This window comes from Tyto alba, unplaced genomic scaffold, assembly GCF_018691265.1.
Source record: "Tyto alba isolate M040663 unplaced genomic scaffold, T.alba_DEE_v4.0 Super-Scaffold_21, whole genome shotgun sequence".
Lineage (NCBI taxonomy): Eukaryota > Metazoa > Chordata > Aves > Strigiformes > Tytonidae > Tyto > Tyto alba.
This window is the reverse complement of record NW_024881295.1, coordinates 14,467,698-14,493,124: the sequence shown is the minus strand read 5'-3', so window position 1 is coordinate 14,493,124 and position 25,427 is coordinate 14,467,698. Positions and strand designations below refer to the sequence as shown.

At 37.0% G+C, this 25,427-nt stretch overlaps 1 protein-coding gene across 6 annotated transcripts in view; it reads right to left on the bottom strand.

Moving 5' to 3' along the window:
• EPS8 (epidermal growth factor receptor pathway substrate 8) overlaps positions 1-25,427 on the bottom strand; it is a 135,625-nt gene that overhangs the window by 34,750 nt on the left and 75,448 nt on the right. For all 6 annotated transcript variants that reach the window (XM_032986262.2, XM_032986261.2, XM_042795433.1 and 3 more), the window contains 8 exons: positions 19,759-19,849; positions 18,604-18,677; positions 9,847-9,914; positions 7,632-7,793; positions 7,273-7,422; positions 4,932-5,014; positions 2,783-2,919; positions 872-945 (listed from right to left, as the gene is read on the bottom strand). In XM_032986262.2, coding sequence (XP_032842153.1) covers positions 872-945; positions 2,783-2,919; positions 4,932-5,014; positions 7,273-7,422; positions 7,632-7,793; positions 9,847-9,914; positions 18,604-18,677; positions 19,759-19,820 — 810 coding nt within the window. In that variant the 5' untranslated portion in view covers positions 19,821-19,849. The remainder of the gene's footprint in view (positions 1-871; positions 946-2,782; positions 2,920-4,931; positions 5,015-7,272; positions 7,423-7,631; positions 7,794-9,846; positions 9,915-18,603; positions 18,678-19,758; positions 19,850-25,427) is intronic.

Genomic DNA, 25,427 nt, shown 5'->3' with positions numbered 1-25,427 from the left:
AACTTAGGGCCCCAAAATTTTTTTAAAATATGACCAACAAGATTATTAAATTCAGATTGCAATTACACAATTTGTTCACACATTATATTTTCTCTCACAGCACATGAAAAAATTCTCATTATTTGAATGGACAGCATTATCCTAAACAGTGTAACTTCATAATCTCCTTTAGTACAAAGTATTAAGCTATTTGCTGAATGTCAAAATGTAGTTTTATTGAAAAGTGCTCTTTGAAGAATTGTTTTCAAAGAGCAAGTGGAGGAGAATGAATGAGCCTCTGGGGAAAACACATATACACCAATTCAGCAGGCCCCCAACATGCGTTCCTCAAGACTCTCTGATGTTGTTGAGGGAAACAGGAGAGTAGAAAACTAGAAAGTTACAACTGACAGATGGGGTAGTATTTGATATCACATACATTATAGGACCTGCCCAAAGTTGTTGCTTATAGGCAAGAAAAGTTTAGGTTGTACATATACATGGTTCTCTTGTCTTCAGAAATGACCACGTCTTTATTTTCCAGATATTGCACATACCTAAGTCCCACTAAATTGATGAGGTTTTTTATCTTTACATAATTTGCTGAATTTGATCTACCACACAAAATTACTATTTATATTTCTGGCTCTTCACAGCAGAAAACTTTACATCGACATTCAGTCCCTTTTTTTTTTTTTTTAAAAGAAAAAAAAAGAAAAAAATAAGGAAAAGAACTACCACCTATTCACTTTTATGTCTACCACATAAACAGAGGCTGCCTGGAAATTTTTCCTCCAGAACTGAATTTCCCATGTGGAAAAAGTCTTCCCACAAAGTAGACCTGCAAAGTTTCACCAACATTTAGCAATACCACTTGTATTTTCTCACTTACAACATCTCTGTCAATCCTGGCTGCCATCATCTCTGCTGTTTCTTCATGATCGTGGTATTGCCTATGTTTTTCAACTGCAGAAAAAGGAAGAGAATAAGACATTCTTATATACAGAATTAGTAACCAACAGTTCTTATACAGCTTATGCTTTAAAACATACTACTTTGAGAAAAAGATGGATAAAACTGTTTGTATCAATCACTTTGCAAGGGCTCCACACAACCTGAAAATCTTGCACCCTAACACCTGATCCTACCAAGTCTTACAAAAATGCTTACATGTAGGCCTTCAGTCAACTTAGCTGCATAAACGAAGTTAAAGACAGAAGTGTGGTACCAGGGTCTAAATCAAAAAATTACAGCAGAAAGTGGCAGATTATAAATACAACATAATGAGAAATCATATCATTTTGCAAAATAAGCTGAAAGCTACGCCAGCAAAATATGCAAGAAAGAGTGTAGCCATGACTTTGAAGACAATTTTGATGTAAAGTGTAATTAGCAAAAAGGGATGCCAAGTCTGGTAACATAGAAATGGGAGGTAATGATGTGATAGAACTGGTGTTTCCAAATATCAATAGACAGAGTCAGTGACTTTGAGAACAACAAGGGTTAACATTTCAAGAAATTATAAGTTTTGCATTTTTAAGTCACACTAGGTACTGCATTGTATTTGTTAACAAGTGGGATTTTAGTAAATACATTTTAGAAAAGATCAACAAGTGACATAAAAGGAACTGCAGGAACTCAGATCCACAAGTGATCTGGCAAGACACCTGACAATCTAATGAAACTTTTCTGAAGTGAGAAGTCAAGCAGAAGTACAAACTAGGCTTTACTCAAGTCAGATGTAATACCGTAGATTAGTAGGTGAAAGAATTCTTAATGTTACAGATTTCTCTGAACATTTTTAGTTGCTTTCTTTGCTCAGTTGTGTACTTTGTTGAATGATACAGTTTAATAAACCAAAAATAAATAGGCTCCATGGTTAATGACTTCTAATTCTAAAATTTTAGTATCTATCATATAAAAAACAAACAAAAAAAAGCCTCACCTTAACCTTAATACAGTCTGTTTTACAGAAGGAGCTTTATTGTTTCTAAAGAACATTTTTTTCAAAGAAATCTGATCAAAATAAAAATGTTTCCATTAGAGATGAAAAAAAAAAACAAAAACATAATAGAAACAAAAACCAAACAAAAAAATCCAAACTCACTAGAAATGCTATAGCATTCCTTGGTTAAGGCTTTAAAAAAAAAATAACCACAAAAAACAATAAAAATAACCCACCAAAAAAAAAAAAAAAAAACCAAAAGAAAAGAAACCAAAACAAAAACCAAACCCAGAACTAGTTCAGCCATACAGGTCATTATAAAGATAACTTTAAAATAAATAAATAATGCTGATCTCTAGTCACCTTTGAATCTGTATTTTTTTACTTGTCTGAAATATCTGACCTATGCTCTTCCTATTACTGAAGAGAGCATCATCAAATTACCAGAGCTATGACAGTACTGGTTACTGTGAATGTTATGATGTTCACAAAAACCCCCAGGTTAAAATTGGTAGCTCACACCCGCACCCAGCTAAACACGAGCAAAAGAAGCTCTGAACAGAAAGTCAGAAAACGGATAAATTCAAGTAAATGACAAGTCAGATTATGACAGTCAGGTCTTATTCCCCTGATCAGGCAACAGTGGCTTGGGGCATTTCAAGCTAGACTGGGAGAATAATCCTGTCTGCTCCCAGTGAGGACAGAGGGCTGACCTCGTACAACCATTTCGGTATTTGGGTGCAATTACTGTAATCTTCGTGAAAGCGATCTTTCCAAATTATTTCTGTCATCACCGAGCATCATAGAAGCCTACTGCCCAGAACCACTGTTTGCCACCGCGCTCCCAGAAATACTCACACTCCCCCTGCTCAGCAGCCCACGCAGACCACGCCGCCACACGGCTTCTCACGTCCACTTGGGTGATGGTCCCTGGTGGCACAGGGGCAGGTGCCTGCGGCGGCGGGGGAATGGCGCTGTCAGCTTTGGATATCATTCTAGAGGAAGAGAAGAAAGCCCAGAAGTGACACTTGAAGGAAAAACGTTCTATTTTCTAGTGCTTAATCAGACAAGACAAGGAGATTTCACAAGGACCTCTTCTACTGTTGAACATACTATGGACTCGCCAAGTAAGCAGTACGTGAGACTGATGTGTAAATAGGTTAAACACAGTAGGAAACCCACTCCATGATGGGGTTAGTAAATCTTTGTCACCTGGCCACATAGGAAATCCCCAAGCAGTGCCGCAGACCTGCCAGTTAACACAGGTAAATTCAGTGGCTTGGGTTTAGTAGGCGGTATTTTTACGGCCACATGTAGTTCAGTGGCCGAACTTCCATTTTGTGTGAAAGTCTTCACTAGAAGCTACCTTTCAGTCATCACAATTTAGTATCTATTCCCTAAATTTGACAGGTTGTCAACCACCTGTTTCTTAAAACCCTACCATCAAAACTAATTAAATTTACAGGCTGATTTTCCCTTTTATATCAGTGGCCTGTTCATCCTGTCTTGATACAAATGTATCAGTGTTCCCACCTGAAATTTTCCAGTTCTTATTCTAGTTTTAAATATCATAAGGAAAGAGGTCTTTGAAGTAATTCTGCAACTTGATACCAAAAGACTAAAAATCCCAATAACTCCTGTCATAGACACATCCCATCCCTTCCTCACAACCCTATTTAAAAGCAAGGTCTCCACCTTGAATTCCTCTCTTTATAATCCCATCTCATTCATGGCATTCAACAACACCAGAAAGTGTCAAGTGTTAACTGGTCTTTAAACACTGAACGAAAAAATGTTTCCTTCACCTTTTCCTCCCCCAGTCTCCGGCACTCTTTTCCACGTCCCACACTTACACTTGTCAATAACCTTGCAGCAACTGCAACGTGAGGTGGCAGGGTCCTTCCCCATGACACGATGCCAGCACATACATGATACAACTGTGAGTAACTGGCACTAAGCTGTCACACTTGTGACCTCTTGGCCTCACAGCCCTTGGAGACTGGTATCTCGGATTATTTTTCCCACCAGATGTACTGACCTACATTCTTTTTCCCAATTAAATCTCATTAGTTTCCCAACACATCCAATGTGTTTAAGTCCTTCTGGATTGCCTCCTTGTGCTTATACCTCTTAGTTACAGTCCCACAAACTGTAGTCTACTTATTTAATTTTAAACCTGCAGATTAAGTTAGACACAGTTCAGTTTTTGTTTTGTTTTTATAGGAGTGTCCATTACTCTAGGAAAACTTCGTAAGTCGCACATCAGAATTTAACAGGTAGCTAAGACTGTTATAAACCCAATTCATATCATGTCGACATTTTTACTTAATGATTTTTGTCCAGCAGAGACTTCTCTATCTGAACCACAAAACTGTTATTGAGAGATACTATCAAAACACAGCTACGTACTAACTTTTCAACAAACTACCGCCGTTACCATTCAGTATCTAATATATTTGTGCCCTGGTTTCTATACCTCTGTTAGCTACTCATCATTTCTGTATTAATCATCTCCGAGCCCAACAGACTCTTTTCCGCCACATTTTCCAACTGGCAGAGAAGCTTGCACTACCAGGGAAACAAGGAGTCTTCAGCATCATTAAACAGACAGGCAGAAAGATTATTCAATCTTCAGCTGCTGTTTTATTTAACATCTTTAGATCCCTAAAGTTTTTAACATAATTTTATTTAGGCCTTTATGTTTTTAATTTCAATTCAGAACTACTTGACCCATATGAAGCAATGACACATGCAATGCTATTCTCTGGCAAGTCACACTGATGTCAGATGTTCCTGTCACTAAGGTGGAATTGGGAAAGGTAAGAGTGATGCTATAAATTGAGAGACAATGAGATAATTATTAAACCAAGGCCTCTACATGTGGTCTTGGAAGTATATTATCAACTAGTAAAAAGGAGCAAAAGACAGCAGGCAGACTTGGAGAGATTTCTGAACGCAATAACACTAGTTGAAGATCCTATATACTGCCAAGAAGTTAGGTTTTTACCTCAGTGTTTCAAGCCTCTTCTTTTGTTTCCCACTTTTGCTGTCACTGATTGCACTTTCAATATCTTCATGAATAAAGCTAGCCTAAAGAGACAGAAGCAGAAACCATCAGTCATCATCTAGACTATCTAGATATATGAAATAAATATCTCTTTGTGTACTTTTTTTAGGGCATCTTTAGATTCCAAAATATCTTATAAAATCCTATTTACTTAGAAGTTATGGGATAAATTATTTTACACATAAACAGAACAAAGAAACACAGAATTCTGTTGTCTGGGAGTTGGTATTTTTGTCACTGTTCCAATCTGAAGCATTATCATCAAATGAGTATGTCATCTAGATACCAAATTTCCCTGAACAGCTGTAATTATCTCAAGTCAACCATTATTGCATAAGCTATTTTTTCCCCTCCGTGTACGTCGTTTTGTTTTTCTCGAGTATGTTAGGGAAAAAACATACTGTAAAAAAAAAAAAATCTACTAAAGACAGTAGCAGCATAAAGTATCAGGAAAGTAACTTGTAGTGATAGTTTCCTTTAAGAAACAACGACAGCCTCCAATTACTCTTTGATGTAACAGAAGATTAATTTTTCAGAATATTTCCTAATCTGTAGGTGCAGTCTGCTTCTATCAGTGGCCCAGAGGAGAAGTTTTGTCGCATGCCTAAGGCATTATTTGAATAGATCTTGTGTTAAATAGGTCCCAGCTTCTTACAGGATTTAGAATGCTCTGTTACATGTCTTCAGCTGACAAATTAATTTCCTACACAGGTTGTCAAAGCCCAAATCTGTCGGTATCTGGCTTATTCTACAAGGTCCATGTCTGTCTTAGTACCCTCATCATGGATAAGTATGTAACTTTTGGGGAGGAATATGTAACTTCTGCTTGAACCAGAAGACTTTGTTGAATTTAGGATCCAAGGAGATTAAGGGACTTCTCAGGCTATAATGAATTGCACTACCGAATATGGATGAAGGATACATTCAGGTTAAAGAAAGAATAGAAAAAAAGAGGATTTGAGGAACTTAAACCCAGAAGAGAATTCCATTAATCATAATCTTGATATTTATTATTTAAGAATTTTCTGTTTAAAAAATATTGAACGCCCCAAATATTATTGGCTTTGACTAATTTTTTTATTGCAGATGCTCCTGAAGTTCATGGTAACTTCTAATCAAAAGCAGGAAAAAGACAAGGGAGAAAGAATTAACCTTTCAAAACCAGACAAGTCTCATGGGTAAAGAACAAAACCTAGGGTGTGGTCACAGACTCAAAAAATAACTCAGAAGAAAAGTGGGATCCTGGATCCAAATCATACTTATATGCTCTGCATTTTTATTTGTACACAGAAGAACAACTTCGAAAGATGGAAGTCTGAAGAGACCACCTCTATACTTTGGGAAGCTGGGTCCAACCAGACCTCAAAAAGGATCCCTACATTATTTAACATAATGCCACCTGAACTTCTCAGAGGATTCCAATTTCCATTGAAGCAGCAAATTCTGTGCAATGAATCACAGAATTAGATAGTCATATTCACACCACTCTCACTATACCAATTTCAAAACAGTTGCATGGTATAATTAGCAATCTTGTTTTAAGATAATGATATGAATTACTACAAAGGAATTTAAAAAATCCCCATTAAATTATCAAGTGGAATTTAACAAAATACCAATTATATAGAATAACTAAAAAAAAAATAGTTAAAAACCATGGAAATAAACTAGTATTGCAGAATACATTGAAAAAAAAATATTTACGCTTGAAGGAGATATTAAAATCAGAGACAAACAGTTTCTTTCCTTGTTTTACCCCTCCTGCAAGTAATATTTTCATTATCTCTCAAGCACAGTAGAGATGCAGAGAGGTGAGAAAGTAGAGAGGGTTTAATTGTTCAGTAACAAAAAGAGCAGAAAAAGGGGAAAGGCTCGGATGAGTTCTTTGCAGATTATAAAATAAATTTGAGATAAACTATCTTACAACACTTTCTTCAGAAGCGTGAAGGCAAACCATATTTCAGTGCTTTACTCATTTGCCAACCTAAATGAACAGCTACAGAGCCCAAGTTTCAATATTTACAGTAACAACATATTTGAACATACACTAAGGATTCAGTTTACATACTGGACTACTCTCTTGCAAGACATACTACACTACATTTACTAACATATTGTAAGTAGTGTCCATATCATAAGTGCATTAAACTTAAAGCATATTTATAAAAGAATATAATTATTTTCTATGAATCAGTTAATTTGATTATATCCACTGTACTTGACAATCCATAAAATTTCCCCTATTCAAATAAGTCACATCAGATCTCCATTACTATCTTACCTTAATCTCATCACATTGGAAAAGATGCAAATCAGGCTTGTTTTGGGTTGGTTCTTTACATACTAATGCAAGAATTGAATTGTAACTGCATGCATTCATCACAGCTTGGCAATGCTGAATTGTGCTTAAAGGAAAATTCTCCAGTTCATTCTGCCGGACGAGAAAAGAAGATAAAAGAAAAACAAATACTAAACATCACCTTACTATACAGTGTCCTGATCACAGAAAAGCTGCATGAGTTAAAAAGAGAAAGTGATAACAAGCTAATTAAAATACCAAATTCACATACATAATTTTTCTGCCTGTTCCCTTTTTTATTCTCTCTGTCTGAAAATGAGACTGCCACTCACAGATCTTACCTTTGATTCCAAGTCCACCAAACTGACAGCTTTATCATCCACTTGAAGAATCATATCTTGAGTCCACACTTTGCCTTTGGCATCCAGCAATTTCAGCTTCCTTATTCCATCATCTACTGTAATCATTGCCTCTTTTCGGTCCAGAACAAAGGTGGTCAAGTGCTAGTGAGTGGAAGATACATTTAAAAAAAAAAAAAAAAACAAAAACAACCAACCAAACAACAACAACAAAACAAAACAAAAACAAAACCAAAAAAAAAAAAAAACCAAACCCAAGACTCTAATTTCCCTATTGCTTGGCAGTGTCAGTATTCAAACTGCCAGGAAATAGCAATACAAATTATTCATGAATAAAAGTGCCTTTGTATACGACAGCTCCCACCAATAACCATAAGAGAGGTTCTTTAGTCCATAATGTCATTTTAAGTCAACTGATTTTTGTAACTCACTGTTTGTCACCCTCTGTCATTTCCTCACTACAGTAAGTGGTTAGACTTGAAGGCATATTCTGACATCTTTCAGGTATCAAAGCTAGAATTAAACCCTGAGTATTTAATTAGCTTTCTTGAGGAGAGAAAACCTGTCTCTCTTGGCAAGCTGAATCCAGGAAGCATCAGCAGAAGCTTCCCAGAAAGAACCCTGCCAACATAGCTCCACCACCACCCTGACCTGGAGTGTCCTCCTGTCTTCTAGAGCTGCCAGATAGCATGCTGATGGTAACCATGATGGTCTTGCATCTGACTGGGATACCTTATGGACAGGCTAGTCACTTCTTTTATGCAAATCACAGTAGAAATGTAGTATACTACTTTTGCTCATCATCAACTCAGAATATTCAATTCAATTAATAGTCTAGGAACCAAATACTACCTCACAGACATCACCTCAACTAGCTTCCCTGTCATTACGGTTTTGAGAATTTCTCTTTCAACATGTCAAACATTAAAAAAAAAAAAAAAAAAAAAAAAAAAAATTATCTAGGCATAAATCCAGCTTCACATTCTTATTTAAGACCTGGTTACACTCAATCAAGCTGAACCAATTTTAATATACGTCTGCACATATATCTTCTAAATAACTATAAAAAAAAATAATAATTAAAAAAAAAAGAAATAAAAAAGTTTAAGTGTGCTGTCTTCTGTTACAGGATAACAGCACATAGTAATGACAGACAAGAGATTAGATATAAGTTGCATATAAACAAAGTATTTAAAAGAATTGAAACAAACTCTACTGGCTGCTCACATAGGAATGCTTCGAATCCAAATATAATCACTAATTTTTATGCCAGTACAGTACCAAAACCATTATGAAGAAACCAAAGAAAGACAGACAGACAATTAGAAGTAACACGTATTCATTTGCAAGCTGATCATAGGATAGAAGCTCTTGAAATTAAGACTCTTCTGCATATGATCTCACAATTTACAGCTAATTTAAAACCCAGCAAAAAGGAGCTGAGAATCTGTGGTATTTGCAAGACTTGGCTTAACCCATGACAGTGGTCTGATGGCAGTGGGAGAAAGTTTGTGCCAAAGTAAGACTACAGAATGAGGCATTGCATCCAAAAGTGCTTAACAGGCTACATACGGGCTTACTTTGCTGAACATTTTAAATATATCTACTCCTGGATAAAATATGACAGCAGCATGCAGTAATTCTGTAAAGCAGCTTAAGACAAGAAGTAACATACTTTGCACTTCACACTGGGGAAAAATCTCTGCAGACAGAATATATGTGTTTAACTACTACACAGTAAACTAACTGGTGATTTTAGGGGTTAATGCTCATCTCTTTCTGAATATTCTGTCACCTCTGCTGATTATAACTGATCAAAGCACTAATTTTAAATATCATCTAGTGTGCCTCGCTAACAGCACAGGGTTTTTCAGCTCTGCCTCATCCTTGCAACAAGCCAAGTTCAAAGACAGGGCAGCATAACACCTTGAATTGACAACCCACTGGGAAAGCCTGTCCATTTGCCAAACTACACATAACTTTGTTTACAACACTCTACATCAAAATTTCAGGTCATTATGGTAAAGCTATAGAATTTGAGACATTTCAGTGTAATCTATTCTGAAGTGACCTCGGGATGGCAGGATATTTTGGAAGATGTATATGCCCTCAAGCGTATGTATCCTCAGAAATCATGTAGGCAAAAATAACTGTACATAACTGAAAGCTATAATTGGTTTATGACTCGTCGTCTCACCTCTACATGATACTGTGAAGTTTCAGATATGCTGCTGGCACTGTCTCGTGCATAATTCTTTCTTTGTTCTAGAGATGGGAGGAAAAGAAAGAATAATTATTCATTCAATTTCTTATCCTGCTGTTTTGAATACTTCTCAGAGATACTTGAGACTAGTTATATATATGAAAACAGAAGATGAGCTGCTGTTAACTTCTGTATTTTGACAGAAAAAACCTTCACCCCCATATAGTCCAGCACAAAGATCATACTTACATCAATGACGTTAACAGAGAGCTGGTGGGTGCAGACAAAAGACAGTTATCTCGTAACATTGAGTCAGGACACCAGAGGGGAGCTATGTTCTGACTGAAAATGCTTCCTTGGGAAGCCCGATTATTAAAATCACTGTTTTGCCATTTTGGTAGCAATATGATAACTAGCATCATGCTTAGTGTATCTCTATGAATGCACTTGAAAGCAAAAGTATTTTCTTATATACATTTAACTCTCACGTTAAATCTGCCAAACAACAAAGCCACACACAAAACAGAGCTGAATCATCCTTTATTTCTTCCTAAAGTATTCAATCTGATAAATTACTAATGTAGTATGGAAAGGCATTACAAAAAAAAAAAAAAAAAAAAGAAATACACATCAAATATCTCTAAACAGAAATATTTTTCAGCTAACAAAACACAATGCTGCAAAATCAGAAACATAATTTGCCTTTTACTTTACACAGTAGATTAATATTAAACCAGGAGAGGAAGAAAAGGAAAAAGCAAGACGAAGACACAACACACATCCACACCACCAAATAACAGATTTAGATGAATACTGAAGAAAACGTTTCAACTTTAGTGGAAAAAAAAGTTGTATGCAACACATTGAAGGTTTTTCTCTTTTTTCACTATAACCACTTAAGTGCCTGATCTGGAACACCAGGAGCTTTGTTTAAGGAAGAAAGTCCCTAGATGATGTGGATTACAGAGGTCCAAGGAAATTCTGCAAGCAGACAATTATTTTTTCTCCATTTCATTAAATAACTTGATTTCTGATCTTCAGGTAAAATAGGCTGTTTGATTTTGTTTGGAAGGAAGGTACCTGATGTATATACAAAATACATCAATTTCATCATATTTGGTGCACTTGGAGGTAAAACAGAAGTGTGTGATTCTTGACAGGAAAGTTAAGTTACTTCTTGAAAAATTAAAAAAAAAAAGCTAACTACTACCAAGCACATGATCTGTGACATAGAGAGGTCTGTGGTGAGGACACCACAAAAGCCACACTGTGAAAAGTCTCTTCTGTGACCAGGGTTCCTTCACACAGGAATTTCAGGTGCTGACAAAGACAGCAGTGCCCTCATTTTCAGATGTCACTTCTAGAAGTATTTGTCACCTTTTATAATCACATCATTATCTCTCCAGTTCTTGGTGACTTTCATGAAGAACAATACAGTTTCTGAAATCCCTCACCAGCTTGAAGCCCCCCTTTCAGGGTGACAAACACCGCTCATGCAACAGAGCCATCCTGCTCCTGTACAGCAGCTACTCAGCTTGCTTTAGCAAGAGAAGTGTGCAGTGCAATCAGCAAAACTCAAGAACACCATGGATTATCACAATTGTAGCTAGGGGCATGAATATTTCAAAATAGATGTCTTTCATTATCCAGTATTCTGAAATCCCAGGACAGAGGATCTGCATTGATTACACTGTAACTACTATTTCTGCTTTTGCAGCATGCAACTTATAGTATTTTTTTTAGTTGATTTTCTTTTTTACCACAATAGACACACACACATGCACACCCCAACAAAACAGTCAGTAAAGCAGTACTGTCTGATTTGCTACCTTTCTTTTTTTGTTTGGATGATGATCTGAAGAAGTAAAGTCCATCTGTTCCTAACAAAACAAGGGAATTAAAAAGTAGTATCTAGTTTAACCTCATAGAATTATTTGCATCTCCAAGGGGATCAGCTAACACTCTTCTGTTATGGACTGTAAATGATAGTTAAATGCTGTCCAATAAGAATATGTGCTTTAAAAAAAAAAAAAAAAGCCATTTGTTTCAATTAACAATGCATCAAATATTCAGTTTTGACTGTCATTATCTTCCTTTAGGTAAGCAAAGATATTTTTAAATATCAAATTAAACAAGGATAAGAAATGTTACATCCACTGTAAAATTTATAGATCCTGCAAATAATAATAGTTGGAATTTTAAACAAACAAAGAAGTCCTGGCATATGTAGAGGTTCCAAAGGAGTTTAAAAGCAGAGAGGAAAGTTTGCAAGAGATTCCTTGCTCTGCTTCGCAGAGATTTTGTCCTGTGTTAAACCATTCATAGCACTGATTGACACATCCTCTGACACAGAGCAGCACAACACTTGTAATAGACATGATGGCAAGGTTTCCAACGCACTGTCATGGTGAGAATATTAGTGTTTATATAAGAGATAGATTTTTTTGAATGCTAATAAAATCCGTGGTTGCCTACACTTGAGAGCCAAGGAGAGTCCCTCAAGTTCTGCATTTTTAATTACAAAAGAATAGAAGAACTTCAATAAAATTTCCAATTAGCAAAAGTCAATCCATATTTTTGTTAATACACAAAAAGCACGGTCACCACCACAACTGACAGTCCATACTGCGTTCAGCAACAATTTCTATTTAACTGTTTATTTAATGCAGCTAGAATGATTATTAGAACGTGCTAGAGAATCAAGTTATCATTTAGAATAGAATAGAATAGAATTGCATAGAATAGCATAGCATATTTCGGTTCGAAGGGACCTACAACAATATTCTAGTCCAACTGCCTGACCAATTCAGTATTGACCAAAAGTTAAATCATGTTATTAAGGGCATTGTCCAAACGCCTCTTAAACACTGACAGGCTTGGGGCATTGACCACCATTTCTTGTTATCCTATAAGCCCTTCTACCAAAAAAACACTGCGTAATATATGTCACTTACACAGACTTGAAGACTCTCTTTTCTAGGAGTCCAAGAAAGTGATGCAATCTAAACTCTGCAGTGAAGCATGCAAACTACAACTGGGGAGACTTCCAAGTCTTTTTACAGTCACAGATCAAATCAAAGAAAAGAGAGGGGACCTCACAGGCTCTTAACTACTGCTCAGTGCTGCAACGTTTATGTGGTTTTGGATGAGCTAAGAAGTAGCCTACAGCAGTTGTCAACACTGCTAGAGAGGAGCTGGAGGTGGATACTATGGGTATTCGCTCCATCCTGAAATTATTCACCCTTCAAAATACATCTTCTAATAAGAAACCTAGCATGAGGCAAAATTCTTCCATTGCTTCTGAAAGGGTTTCTCCCCAAGCTTTTTCAACCCTTTTATAATTCAATACATAGAAAATTGGTCTTCTTTTCCATACAGAGTCAATCCAACTGCTAATCACCCAGGCTCCCTGAGCCTAGTTTTCTTGGCTGCCTGGCATAAACTGCACTGAAAGAAGAATGAATAATGTCCCCCCATGATAACATGAACATAACACACAGGGGAGAAAAAAAAAAAAAAAAAAAAAAAAAAAAAAAAAAAAACAAACAAAAAAAAAAAAAAAAACAAACCAAAAAACCCTGGCATCTAGAAAGCATCCCCTTTTCCATGGTTCCATGGTTTTTGCCAGTAGCTCAAAATTAGATCTGCCTCTACTTTCTCCTAGTGCCTGGCTCATGTCTCAGATTCTGCCTACAAACATCTGCAAGTTCTCACCTTGCCCTTAGAAGGAAGTACACAAACTCTTTTTTACGCCCTTATGCTGAGGTCCTCCACTGCCTTGAACTTCTGGCAAAATTGATATAAGCCTGAAAACATGTTCTGCGCCCTTCTCTACCCAGATGACACTAGAGTCTGCTGCCTCTTCCTACAACACTTCCATGTTTACACTTCCAAGTCAGATATATCTAAGCACATGACTCCCGCAGTCTTTTTCATCCATATACAGCTCCTTATTTTTCTTCTTTTCCTACAGAGTTGTGCACTGCCATTCTTCTGGAAATCTATCTTCTATCTCCTCAACTCTTTCACATATCAAAGTGGCTGATTATCATTCATCAATACTAATCTGACTGCTTTTAAAGAAACCCTGAAAACACCTCTGGACTTATTACATGATCTCCAAATGCAACTCTTACCGTACTATTGAAAAAAAGCTACTGAATTTACTGAATTACTGAACATACTGGGTCTGGTTGGGATGGAGTTAATTTTCCTCACAGCAGACTGTATGGTGCTGTGTTTTGGATTCCTGACCAAAACAGTGTTGATAACATCAGGATGTTTTAGCTGTTGCTGAACAGTGCACCAGGGCCTTCTCTATTTCTCACTCTGACATCCCAACGAGCGGGCTGGGTAGGCACCAGAGGTTGGGAGGGGACACAGCTGGGACAGCTGACCCAGATGATGAAAGGGATACTCCATACTGTATAATGTCATTCTCAGCAGTAAAGCTGGTGGGCAGTCTTTCCAAAGTAGCCCTTGCTCAGATACTGTCTGGGCATTGGTCTGCTTGTGGGAGGTGGTGAGCGATTGCCTTTGCGCTACTTGGGTTTTTTTACTCCCCACTCTTTCCTTCACTTATTAAGCTGTCTTTATCTTGATCCATCAGTTTCTTCTTGCTTTTGCTCTTCCGATTCTCTCTCCCATCCCACTGCAGGGAGGAGACGGAAGGAATGAGTAAGCAACTGGGTATGTCCTTAGTTGCTGGCTGGGGTCAACCCCTGACACTAAAAAAAAAAATTGTTTTGTATGCTCCATGTCACTCTCTTAATCTTCCCAATCAATCTCAGCCTCTCACAGGTCCCTTCATGCATGAAGAGAGTTACTGAAGCTAAAGTGAAATTCTGCAACAGAGACTTCCAGATAGGATGTATAAAACTATCAAAACGATTGAGTTTTTTCTATTTATTCTTACTGCAGCTCTTATATCCCACATGTAAAATACAGTGCAGCCTTAATACTCCAGTTAGCTCAAACACTGATGATATGCTGCACACAGTTTACCTAAAGTATTTTCCCTCTGATAAAGGAAAAAAACACAAATAAAAAAGGATCATGACAAAAGACACTTAACTTAAATTCTTAATCACAATCTACAGCAAATGCAACCCAGAGGAATTTGAGCAAAATAAAATTTCTCACAACACAAGAACCATAAACTTAAAAGCAGCACAGAATTTTGCTCATAGGTCCTGACTGCAAGATCTACTAGCTACTAAACCTTTCAAAGAAACAGAAACATTGATCCACAGAAACTAATACTCTTCCTACTGTCTGATGTGGACAGATGCTACTGCTATTCATGTCTTTGTGAACTGACTGAATTCACCGATCATCAGGAATGGATCGTGTTTCTGGTTTCAAAAAGATGTTAAAATCTTTTTGCATGCCCTGAAATCAAAAATTCTTTCATACTATTTTTGGAAGCACCCAAAACACCACAAAACAAAAAGCCACCTCTTGGCGAAAAACTTTTATTCGAGTCAAAAACACTACTAGACAGTACATGACACAGACAAACAGGACTCACAACTGCCATTGCTCATTCTCTTCATTGCCCTCACTTCACTAAGAAGTCTGTGCTCTCCCCAGTTATTTCTCTGAAGGACCATTTCATACTTTTCAAAGGTAACTATTCCACAGTAACTATTCCACCAGCATTGCCCAAGGTCCATTGAGGCAGAGCTACAAACAGCACCCGACATAGCTGGAGTTCTGTCTCACCCATTTCCCAACTGGAAGAGGGTACAGCAATACAGCAAATTAGAAAACTACTTAATAAACTCTACCGTAGCCTGGCTCTGTGACACTGTCCAAAAGACCACACAGAGCAATGTATCACAGTAAGAGAAATGTAATTCTTTATCTAGGTAAGGAAAATTTGTACCAGAAGCACAAGATCTCAAGCTGGGTCTTAACAGATGGCCTGAAGCACAGAAACTGCTGGTTAGGGCTCTGATACCTTTAGACACAACAAATTTTCAATTCCTAAAAGCCTAAAACAGAAAGGAGGAATCTTGATGCCTAGACTTCCATCAATGTCTTACAAATAATTGCATAAGCCAGATGTAATAAATGGTATCAGTGCTATAGTTATGATACCACAAAGAAGGGTAATGGTGCATCCCACCTTCCCCTTCCACAGGCAAACTGGGAAATGTCTGTACAGTGCACAAGGAGAGAAAGCTCTGAAATCTGATGGCAATCCACGTGGACATGGATTAAGAGTCTCCCTGACAAGCTGTCCTAATAATCCTGGAGTGACAGTATAAATTATTACCACACATCTTCAAGAAGAAAAGCCCAATACTTAGTTTACTCCCATATATTTGTGGTTTGCATTGGACTGACTGCTGACACCCCTTTAAGAATGTATTGCAGCAGCTGGAAAAACTCGAGACAGAGAGCAAAGTGCAGGAGACATGACCTACACATCCGGGGAGAAAGGTTAAAACTTGAGTTCAAAACAAAGCTAATTTTCAGAGGAGCAAACACTATCACTTTCAGAGATCTATGCCGCAAGCTTCCCCTTATGGCTGTGTGTCAATTTAATTCATATGAGTATCCTCCCTGAATTTGATAAAGGTTTTAGGTGTTTTCCTTGGTTTCTCCAGTTCATACATTTGGTGATACTGACAGCCTAGTTCTTTATGCATACAAAACAGAGCAGAAGCAGTGAAATGTGCAAACTCCTCTCTAAAAGCTGTGCCAATGTATCTTCACTCGGAGCTCCAGGATAATTGAGTCTTCTACTTCATTCATTTCCTGGCAACTGCAACTACAGTTTTGTGATATATCTACCAGCAATGGAAGTGAACCAAGATCAACAATTCATTTTACAGGAGCCACCATGCAGTAGTTATATGGTAAACATTTTCAATTAGTACCTGAATTCAATTAAGTATTTTAGAAGTAAAAGGCTGTTTACCATTACGTACTTTTTCACTCACTTGTCCCCATCTTCTACTGACATATGACTATCCCATTACATGTTTGATATGAAAAAGCTCAGAGAGGTATTATTTTAAAAGGCCACAAAGATTAAAGGATGTGGTTAAGACACTGATATTGCCACACTGTTCAAACCATGTACTCCTGAACAATTATGATGATGATATAAAATGAAAAAGAAAAGTCCAATGCTCTCATAATGCCTCATAAAGAAATAATTGGCTAAGTTTTTCACAATGTCTCTTTCTGGTTTCTGTTACCACCTACTATTTCTGTCAACACATGCAATCACTTTGTGGAGTGAACCCATACAGGATGCAGAAACAACCGTTTAAAATGATCGCTTCACAATTTTCCTCAGTTGCAGGTCCTGCCTTTAATATTATGTCAAGTGATTGACTTTTGTAGCATACCATTAAAAAAGATAAACTTATAATGATTCACATGGGACATCATTTTTAAGCGACCAATGTTTCAAATGGCTTCTACTTCTGTCTGCTGGTTTTTCTAGAAGTGGACCTTCACCCTAGCACAGTGCCTTCAGCCACCAAAGCACGTCACCTTTTTCACACCATTCCTCTTTTCAGAGGATACAAAGCCAGGAGACCTCCAACCTCCTTTGTGGGCTTGTAGCCTGAAGAATTTCAAAGCAGTTTGAAAGCCAACAAGGCAACCAATAGAACAAAATTATTCTTATGTGCTCACAGGTGAGTAACCAAACTCGAGGATTGGATGGCAACCTTCTAAAGGCAACATTAACACTGTTCTAATGCCACAAAGAATCCTGTCATCACTGCCCTAACCTCTGAGGCCACTCCCAGCCATCATCCCACACAAAATAGGAGGGAGAAAAGTTTAGTTACTACTAGGGATGTTGCAGTTACTAGCCACTGCTCTTTAAGCTTTCCAGTTTGTTAACCTGCAGAAGATGTGGTAGATGCAACATGGGAGAGCAGGCTGACGTGTGAGGGTCCTGCACAGGACTGGCTTCTCACTGCAAACCTCATTCTTCAGTCTCGTCAGTTGTACTGACTTTCCAAAGAGCATTTAACAACAGGCACAGATTTACACAGCAGAACATCTCTCAGCCTCATTGCTGCTTGTATTTTCATTACCAGCACTACTATCAGCAGGGTGTATTCACAGTGGAGGTGGACAACCAGGAAACGGTGCAATTTGGCTGGCAAGGAACATAACTACATTCTGTCTCCACAGTGTTTTGGCCATGGGCTAGAGAGAAGTGTATACAGCCAAGATAAATACCAGCATTTGTAGTTGGTAAGTGCAACAACGTTTAGGCATTTGTAAGTAACATCACATTTCACAGTCACAAAGCCTGTTGAAAACAGCAGGCCAAATAGGACTCCAAATCTGCTACATCAAATCTAATTTCCATTAAAACCTTGTGTCAAACAAGAATACTGTAAATTCCTTTTCTGATAGCAGGGGAGACATCTCATGAATCAAACCTATAGCTCAGCTAGACTCCTGAATGCTTTTTCCCTGGTATATACCTTAGCTGTTGGATCACTCTTAGTTTGGTGATATATACATTATACATTGCTGCCTTAAAAATTAGCAGGTGGGCGTTCTCTGCTTAGTGAACTGTAAAAACATTTTCTAGCTAGCCTAGTTAGTAGGAATAAAATCACTTTGTTCTTTAATTTTGTTGACATACACACCCATGTGTATGTACATACACTTTCAGATTTATATGCATAAAATATTTCCACCATGACATCACAATTGATATTTAAACAACAGTTTTAACATAAAAGTTTAAAGACTATGCCACCTTACCATAAAGAGCTTTTGCACTTGTTCTTGAATTTTGCTCTCTCTCTGCCTGAGGAAACGTTGGAGAACCATAGCCACTGGAAGAAAACATTTCTGCTTAACTTCTGTATCGATGTATTTGCCACACAGAAACAAGCATTGGAAAAAACCCTCCCCCTTATGTAGGACTGCACATACTTATGACATTACTAACAGAGATGATGATACTGGATATTTGTTCCGCAGCATGAATACAAAGAAGTGTGCTTCACTTAGGCTGGAAGCCCTTCTGAGCTCTTTTTTGTTGTGTTAATACAACATCATGCACAATGGAGTTGTGGTATACATGTAGATGCTACCATAATGTAAGTCATCAAGATCACTTAATATTAATAATAACAACGATGATGACTATGCCAACAACTTGTTAGGATTTTGGGTTTTTTTCCTGCATACACAATCGCTAATTCTTTTTTAATATTAACTGCTTTTTATAAAAGACTTAAAAGGACTATCATTGCCTACAAGGAATGAAGAGGCAAACCAAATTCCTTCTAGTGCAACAAAACAAGAATGAGTCATATACAAACGCACTTTAAAGGGACAACAATACGAGAAGCAGATGACAGCACAGATGCCCTGCTCCACACAGGAATACACGTTCTTTGGCATCAGATTAGGTCAGTTCTCATTAGTGCTGTGAATGAGCCTAGTGCGATGCTTCTGATATAGGGAGCATCCTCTTCTCTCAGGCAAGGTAACACTTTCAGGTAACAGTTGCTCAGTTCTGTTTACTGAGAAACAATATTTTCTCACAGATGGAAAGGGGAGCCTCAACTTTTATGCACAAAAATGCATTTGCTCAGAGCTAACCTTAAATATCTCAGGCATACAAAGACCTCTTCAAGTAATATAATAACTATGTTATGGCTACAGCAATTTATTTTTTTGTTCCAGATGATTCCACTCAGTAATATAGCTTTACCCTTACACTAATCAGATGATATCTGTCAGTCTGGTTACATGGTTTGGAAACTACACATTCTTTTACAGAAACTGCCTATGTATTATTCCAATGGGATCTGGTAATTATAGCTCTATCTGAAATGAAAGTGTAAAGAAGAAAATACAACAACACTATTTTTGGTCTGTAAAGGAAAATCAAAAGGAGAGCCTTACTTCATTTGAGGAAAATAACTTCCATATCCACCGGGAGGGGTGTTTGATATATGTCCATTCATTCTTACTGTCACTTACTGAGGGAAACGATCTAGGAAAAGAAACAATAGCATATGAATTGAAGTCTCTTAAAAGATGAACATTTAATACAGATGCAATACAAACTTAATGAGAAAATTACAGTTAAAATGGGAAAGAAATTGCATCAACAACCTCAATTGTTGTGATTTGCATCACACACAGTGATGCCTTAAAGACCTGTTATGAAACTTTTCCCAATTGCTATTTGATAGTTACTTCTTCAAATAATTTATAATTTACTGAATAAAGCTGTTATTACTGATACAATGCTCTTTAAGAATAGATTTAGAAATAAAAGGCTGACTAAACAAAGAACAACATCTACTGCAAAAGTGAACAAGATGTCCCAAATGGCAACTTTAATAGTCAAGCATGCTTGATTTTAGCCCTCAGTTCATTTCTTTCAAATGAAACTTTTGAAATGACCTTTTGATACATATTCTATGAAACTTATCAGCTGAATTGTTAGAAAGATGTGTTATCAAGACAAAACACAATTAGCGCAAAAGGAAACTTGGTTAGCTATTTTGGGACTAAAAAAAGGCCTTCTTTTTGTTTTAAGCCACATTTAACATCCTGAAAGTTTGACATGCCAAATGAAACCTCTCATATAGCAGTAATACTAAAAAAGCTATGATGAAACAGTTAAAATAATGTCTTCTCCCTTTAATAATGTGCCCACTGAAGTTAAAATTGACTCTGCAAAGTGACTTCCATAAGCCTGTAAACAATTAACAAATTTCTATTCAAATTTACCATGAAAGAATATTTGCCCACTTATACATCTATGAGTAATATATATTTGAATACTTCTCTACAACTCAGTCACTAAATAGAAAAAAGATTTAACTCCTCAAAATAGTCAAAAGTATGTCAGACAAAATTTGTACCTAACCAAAGCTCCATTTCCAAAGTAAGCACAACCCATTTTGTTGTATTAGAGCCACCTTAAGCACCTTATCTTCTGAATCACTGAGTCAACTCACTGCCTCACTTTAACTGTTCTCTTCCTGTTTTACAAAGAAGCAGCAGCTGATTGACCTAAAGTACATACAGTATTTTGTATCCACTTATGTTTTGCTGCTTTCCTCTTTCATGAAAAACCACAATCAAAATCAAATCCTATTCTCAGTTCCAAAGTCATCTGTCAGATCCAGAGATGTATGAGCTGCTTTTGGTCTTCTTTACTGAGAACAGAGTCGTTGTTACACCTTTCTGAGGAACACCTGGCATCTCCTACCTGAGAAGCAGTTAGCAAAGCTAACTAGAACTGAGCTGTATTAATTATGTGCCAAACATAATCATGTGGAATTGTGGTACTGCCTTTAGTGTGCACATACTTGGTAAATTTTGCTTAGTATTTTTTTTTCTTTTTTTTTAATTCTTTTAAATCTTTGATTGCTCCTTGCAAAACATCTTTACTGACATACCCACATTTTACCTCCATTTCTCCTACACATCCCTACAAATACATCACATATCCAACTTCATAGCATGTTTGGCTGCTCTAAGCCACTTTTTAGAGAGTGCAGTACTTAGCAGCTGTCTCCAATAAATTACTATCTGTGTCGAGTGCTGCTCAATTCATTAGCAATTACAAGCCTTGGGAAGCATCCTGAAATTGTCCCATGACTTGAAAGAATAAAAATATTCATTTTCTCAGCAGAATTTGCCAGGTCACTGTGCACTCCTTCTTCCGTTTCAGTGACTGTGTGGACCAGATCTACTCAGAGTGCGCAGCTCACACTGCCACTAAGCTCTTCAACACTTCCTATCAGCTATTAATTCTTATTATCTGCAACAGTTGCTCAATTTTGATACCATGTTTAACAATTCACCTTGCAATTAGCTTCCTAAGGGTGAACAAATCCAAAAAACTCACACAAATTATGCCCATTGCTTTTCAGTATCCTTCCCACTCCCTTTTGCTTTTACTTCCACTTACACTTTTATAAAGATAACACTTAGTAATTCTATTTGCCATACTCTTTTATCATTTGTGATTTTTTTCATAGCCCTATTTATAACAAATTCCACAACTACCTGCTTTCAAGTGAGATCTGGAAAAAAACTTGGTTTTAAACTCCCTCAAAATTATTTGACTCCTCTGCCATCTTAATCTGATAAATACTGCATTTATTATTTGTACTCTACTTTTATGAAAGTGGTGAAACAGATGTTTTAAGTAGAAGGAATGTAATATATTAGAATTTAAAGCTTCAGTCTTTTAAGTTAGCATAACACACTGAATTTTAAAGCAGCAATATAGCTGAACAACAGATTTTCACATCAGGGGAAGAAAACGTGTCTCACGAGTAAATACTTGCCCACTGTAAGGTATAACACAACTTAGAGTAAATATATAAAGCTTTAAAATGGCATTTTGAATCAAGTGATAATGAAAAAGTCAGAAATTCTGTCTGTTTTTCAAAGAAACAACAACCACCCAGCTTGTTCTGCTAAATAAGCACAGAAGTTTTAGTGAGTTTTAGCTGATATGCAAACAAAACATCAATTGCTATTTGACAGTTGAGTAAAGCCAACATTTCCTGTTACTTATGCAATTTTCCACTGTTAAAAAAAAAAAAAAGGCAAAACCAAATGCTTTTGAAACGCCAAGACAACTTCTCTGACATGACAATTTTAAGAGGCTATGGAATGCTTCTATTCCTTGGTTCAAGAAAGCTCCCAAATATGAATACAAACAAACCTTTTACAGTCATTATTTATAATTAGGCCAAATATTTATAACACCATCAAAAAGCTACTCCTAATTCCCCAAAATTATCAGGCAATTTAATCTCTTTCAACCTAAATGTTTCCAAAAAAAAAAACCCCAAAATCCAGCCTTTTCGGAAAACACTTTAAAATTTCAATTAAGTGCATGATGGAGAGAAGGGAAAAAACATCAAAGGATAACACAATGTGCAGTGCTTCGTTTAGTATTCACTTATACAGCTTTCTCTGCTGTATTTCTTGTCTCAAATGCTCTTTCATCTCTTACAACCAGTCCTGCAGCAAAAGTCAACCCGTGCACACTGTGAAGCCATTGTCATCCAGGAGTCTATTAATAAACTCCACTTCCTTTTTAATCTTCCCTTTCACCTCAGCCCAGCCGTTCACCACAACATATACTGCTGTCCTAGACTTTAAGATAAACATCCTTCAAAATTAACTGTATGATCCCTCTTTAATACATCCTGAAGTATCAACATTTTACTTGCGAATACGCCCAAGAATGGGCATGTCTTTCTCTGGATCTTGAAAAGACATCGTGCCTACTCTGAACAAGAAATATGTAAAAACAGGAAAACGGTAAGAATTTAAGAAAATAGTAAGAAAATAGCTAAAATAATAAGAAACAATAAAATAAATATTGAATATATTTATCTTTAAATATATTAAAATAATTTGCTATTTTAAACCATAAGAAAATAGTTATAAAAAGGAAATTCCTAAAAACAAATAAATACTAAATTCTCTTCCCACAGTATCAGAAACTGAACAAAAAGAAATCCACCTGGGACTTCACTGCTCCCATCAGCTTTATTTTTGAAGTGACTCTAGCACATTGATAGTAAGCAGTAATATAAATGACAAGAGTCCAGCCTTTATAACAGACAAACCACTTCTGAGACAGATGTACACTTTGGTTCTTTAGTAGTCAACAGTTGCAGGTGGTCTAATTCCAAACATGGGGGGTGTTACACTGGTATAATACATGATTACATCAGTCATAAATATCGATTTTAAAAAATGCACAAATGCTAAAATACTCTTCGCCTTCCCGACCTTGTAGCATGGCAGCCTAATGAAAGCAATACAATCCGTATGCAACAAGCAGCTGACACATTGGCAACTCACATGCCTTGCCATTTAATTTCCTATTAGGAGTTTGAAGGTAACAAAATCCTTCAATTTATTACAAAAAATCCCTTTTCCAGAAGGGCAGAGCTATCGCATTAAAGAAAACGAGATATTCCAGAGACCAATGGTCTTTTCCACTCATCCTGAATCAATCAGTCCCAACCAGCAACAGATCACAGTATCAGATAGAAAAAAGAACAGCTTACCATCAGAATTTTAGAAATGATGCTGGGGGCAGAGAGGGGGAAGGGTTAAGGAGAGGAGGATGTAGGGGAAGGAAAAGGAAAGCCAAGAATGGCTGGAACAATAATTATCTACTGATTAAGAAAATGTTATTAGTAACAAGTCATTGTTTTATCCCATGCCCCAGAGAACCCCAAGAATTCTTCTCCAGCTAGATAGCAGGCACAGGCTGCAACTCCAGCCTAAACAAAAACAAGTGGACTGTTACAAGGTAACACTTAACTGTAGCGGATCTGACAGCATAGCAATGTCAGAAAAGGACACACTTTCTCCACCTTTTCCCTTTTTAAAATAGTACAGAACAACAAAAACTACAAAACAAACAAAACAAAAACAAAACAAACAAACCAAACAAAAAAAAAAAAAAAAACAAACAAACAAACAAAAAAAAAGCTGTATCCATGCTACACTGTAATTCACTATGCATTCAATAAAAACAACTCTTATTGTGATTCCACTGCATTCAGTACTGCTTTTCTACATAATGCAGAAAAACTCTTTAACTTGCTGCACAACTTACTATTTTTCTTTTGTTTCTTCTCGAACCTCACCATATTCACCCACACACACTTTCCTTCATCATGCTAAGTTTGTGAATAGTTATTACTTTTAACCCTCTTGTTTCTCCATGCTGAGGTAATTTCTTTAGTCATTCCTTATGTTCTTGTATTTTGGTGTCTCCTCCTCTTGTGTCTACCTTGTTCTGACCCAGCACTGTCCTATTTGTATCTTCACTCCAGCCACAGATTTTACAAATGGAAAACTCCTGACAGAAATACATCCCACGGAGTCAGATGAAATGCTGCTGCCGCCCTCTGCTTTGGGACTTGCTTCAGACAACAATCAAGAACAAACGTGAGTTCTGCTGGCTGTTCAACATCTTGCCTCAAGATAAACACCAAGATGCACATGCATGCATAAGTAAGCATTACTTTGGAAATGATCACTGGGGATTTTCCATCGTCGGTACATTGATATCACAATTTCTCTGAGACAAACTGCTACCAGTTAGGCTGGCAGCAGCTTTGTACAGGACCGTTTTCTGTTTTCTATTAAGGGGATGGGAGCATGCAAAGGCTGGTCAAAAAGACGACAGCAAAAAATCGCACAGAAAATTGAAAGTAGACCATAAAAGTGATGCACTTTCAAGACAAAACACTTGGACTTCATTCACCACTGCTCTGGCTGTTGTCCCCTTTGCCACTTTCAAGTCACTCTTTATTAATGATGGGGAGGTGAGGGGTGGGGGCTGAAGCTTTCTGAGAAAGGAATAGGTACTCTGGTATACACTCCTGTGTCCAAGCATCAGGACTTCAAGCAAACATGTTAATACAATAGCCACAATAAAATAATTTTGAAAATGCTGTTAATTTCAGGTCTTCTCTGGATTCATAGCAGTTGTCCAGCATGGTCATTAGAGCTCATTACATTGCATCTTAGTTTATACAGATCTGCACGGAGTTGTATCCTGTGTTTAA